The sequence below is a fragment of the Bison bison genome, unplaced genomic scaffold, assembly GCF_000754665.1.
Source record: "Bison bison bison isolate TAMUID 2011002044 unplaced genomic scaffold, Bison_UMD1.0 scf7180017864537, whole genome shotgun sequence".
In the NCBI taxonomy this organism is placed as follows: Eukaryota; Metazoa; Chordata; class Mammalia; order Artiodactyla; family Bovidae; genus Bison; species Bison bison.
The window spans coordinates 7,180,276-7,183,203 of record NW_011495085.1 but is presented as its reverse complement, the minus strand read 5'-3'; the positions used below and the strand labels follow the sequence as shown (position 1 = coordinate 7,183,203).

General features: G+C 48.8%; 1 protein-coding gene across 2 annotated transcripts in view; it reads right to left on the bottom strand.

Annotated features, from left to right (window-relative positions):
• Window positions 1-8: 8 nt before the first annotated feature.
• Window positions 9-2,928, bottom strand: part of DLG3 (discs, large homolog 3 (Drosophila)) — a 48,632-nt gene continuing 45,712 nt past the window's right edge. For both annotated transcript variants that reach the window (XM_010832111.1, XM_010832112.1), the window contains 4 exons: window positions 2,573-2,745; window positions 2,072-2,181; window positions 1,647-1,738; window positions 9-581 (listed from right to left, as the gene is read on the bottom strand). In XM_010832111.1, the coding sequence (XP_010830413.1) occupies window positions 475-581; window positions 1,647-1,738; window positions 2,072-2,181; window positions 2,573-2,745 (482 nt within the window). In that variant the 3' untranslated portion in view covers window positions 9-474. The remainder of the gene's footprint in view (window positions 582-1,646; window positions 1,739-2,071; window positions 2,182-2,572; window positions 2,746-2,928) is intronic.

Here is a 2,928-nt window from a genome sequence, read left to right as displayed (position 1 = left end):
AAATAAGATACTTTCTGTCGCCATGACACCGCGCCGTCCTGAGCCGCAAGGCCACATACAGATCGTAGCAAAGCCCGGGAGCCTCTCCTCATGTGGTGTGAAGGGCTCACTTCACAAGCCGCGCAGCCGTCCAGTCTGTCTTTCCATCAGTCCTCCTCTCTTCTCTTCTGCTTGGTTTTTATGAAAACAATGACTCTGATGGATTTGCACCTGTGCTAGTGCTTGGGAAAGGTTCATGCAGGCATGGGCACAGTCACATGATGAGTGAGATGGCATCATCCCAAAATTAAACTGAAACAAAACAAAAATTTAAAAAAACAGAACAGGACTAGAAAACTTAATTTTTGGACATATCTAAAAAAGGGGACAAGAACAGTAGTCATTTGTTCTCCCCGTGGGGACAGGAATGAAGAGGGAGGAGGGAAGAGGGACTTGATTTCTTCTGCTCACAAGAGAATGGTTGGAGGGGATTCTTCAGAGTTTTTCAGGGGATGGGACCCAAATGTAGTGCCCAGACTGGTCCTCAATGATTTGTTTGATTTTGTTATAAATCTCTTCCAGTGAGTCACCCTGTACAATGGCTGAAAAAGAAAACAGAATTATCATTATGGTCCACAGCAACCCCTCAAACCCTGACAGTCTGGTTCATCCCAACCAGCCCACAGTTCAGCCCAGCTTGTTCACTAGGTGGCAGTCCAAGAGCCTGGGGCGGTGGGGAAGCTAGCGGGCACTCAAGGCCCAGGGCCTGAAGTCAACTTGCTGAGACAGTGACACTGGGCGGCAATGAGTAGGAAAATGTGTTGCTCAAAAAAATGTTTACTGAGCACCCATTAGATGCCAGACCTTGCAGTTTGTACTGCTCTTGGTTGCTATAAGGCCAGCAGCTGGCAATTCTGATGCAGCCTCATTGGAAGATTTGGAAAATCCTGGTTATCCAGAGCAGGAGCTGCAAGTCACAATTTCTGGCAAGATGCAGTGCTCCTGGGGCCATCACATCTGCATTATGTCAGAGGTCAGCGCAGCAAACAAGGACACAGTGGCTGACAGAAAACGGAGCTCCAGGACCCAAGGTATGCGAGAACAGTTATGAATCCTGTGGCCAGCTAACCTTGTAGCATCACCAGCTAGAGTTTACTCAGCACCAACCTGCATACATAGGTCACCATACTTCAAAAGGTAAGCAACATATTACACAGAAACCTTCCCAACCTTTTAGGAACTGCCCTTCTAAAGTAGGTGACCATATAAACATGCACACACATGTGTGCACACACTGACAGAGAACACCTGAACACCACACCAGGCAACCATCATTATCAACAAATGTTCACTCAGCACGTAAAACATGCAATCAGCCAATGCTGGATGGGGGAGCCTGGGGGGGCAGGAAAACAAACTAAAACAGGGAGCTACAGTCTAGGAAGACACGAAGACAGAATGCACAAAACAATCAAAGCGTTTGCTGATGATGGTTGAAACTATAAACTGGCTAAACTACTCTGGCTGGAGGGCACTCGAGTACTTTGGAAATGCTCGAGCTCAAAAGCAGCCAGAAACTGTGCCAGGCATCTAGGCCTCTTGGAAAAACCTCATAGAATAGGTGTCTGCCTGCTCCCACACCCAAGCTGCACAATGGGGAGACTTACCTGTGAAGTATTCTCCAAACTCTTGCTCCAGTTTCATGGCTTTGTCATAGATCTTATTTGCTTGTTCATATGTCTGCCTTCGGTTCATTTCCCTTCCAAAGATACAGAAGAACATAGTACCAAACTAGATTCTATGTTTTGATTAACATAAAGGGTTGCTCCAGGCCCCCTGGAAAGCTGCTTAGCTGCCCTCTGAGAACAGTAGTGGCCTAAGGCTCAACATCTTCCCCAAACTTCTAGGTCTTAAAGCTTAACTAGGGGCACAAGCATGAGGACACAAATCCAAAGGAGCCTCCAGTGAACAGAGAGGGACACAGACTTTCCACTGAGTACCCACTGGGTCTTACCCCTGCCCAACAAACCACTTGATTTTTCATTGCCTTTCCAGAGCCCTCTCCTAGCTGAGAATCTCAGCAAATACTTACATAAGCGCTTCAATGGACTTGGGCTTGATGAAGATGGCAATGGGGTAAAGTTGCGACTGCTGCAGCCTCTTGATAGCATTGCCAGAAACATCTAATATGCAGTGCTTGCCCTGAAAAAGAAAGGACTGCCATCAGTCCACCTAGTCTCCATCTACCCATGGTGCTGACCCCAACATCCACCTATGAGAAATGTGGGGCCACCTAGAGAGGCCTGGAAGATTCTACCTCTGAGGTACCCAGGCTCCACATTTGGCTCCTACTATCCAGAAAAGGCCACATCTGTAGATGCAGGCAGGGTGATGCTCTGGGGTGAGTTGCACAGAGGAGAGAGACATCTCCAACCAGGGGCTGGGAACATGCAGAACAGGCGTGGTTTTGGTCAGCACTGCCACTGGCTAGGCCATGTGCTGGAAGGATGAGGATCCATGCGGCATTCTGGCAGGAGCATTTCTGTGCCTCCCTTCAGGGGTAATTTTGTAGAGCGACCACTTCTCTCCTTACCCTCTCCGCAACTGCCCTCACTGACTGGATGCTGGTCCCATAGAGATTGTCGTTGAACTGGCCTGCCTCAATGAACTTGTTGTCCTGAATATCCTTCTCCATCTGTTCTCGGGAGACCACAAAGTGGTAGTCTTGCCCATCCACCTCATTATCACGCCGAGGCCGGGTAGTATCTGCAGGAAGAGAGGAAATGCTCTGTGGCACAAGGACAATGTGCCAAGCCCTCACGCCACCAAGGGCTGACTTGTTTGCCCCCCTGCAGGGCCCCAGAGTCACTCCAGATGAATGGGGCAAAGAGGCTGGGAAGAAGTTTCTCTTGCCTATATCTCTTCTAATCACCAGGTCTCACACACACA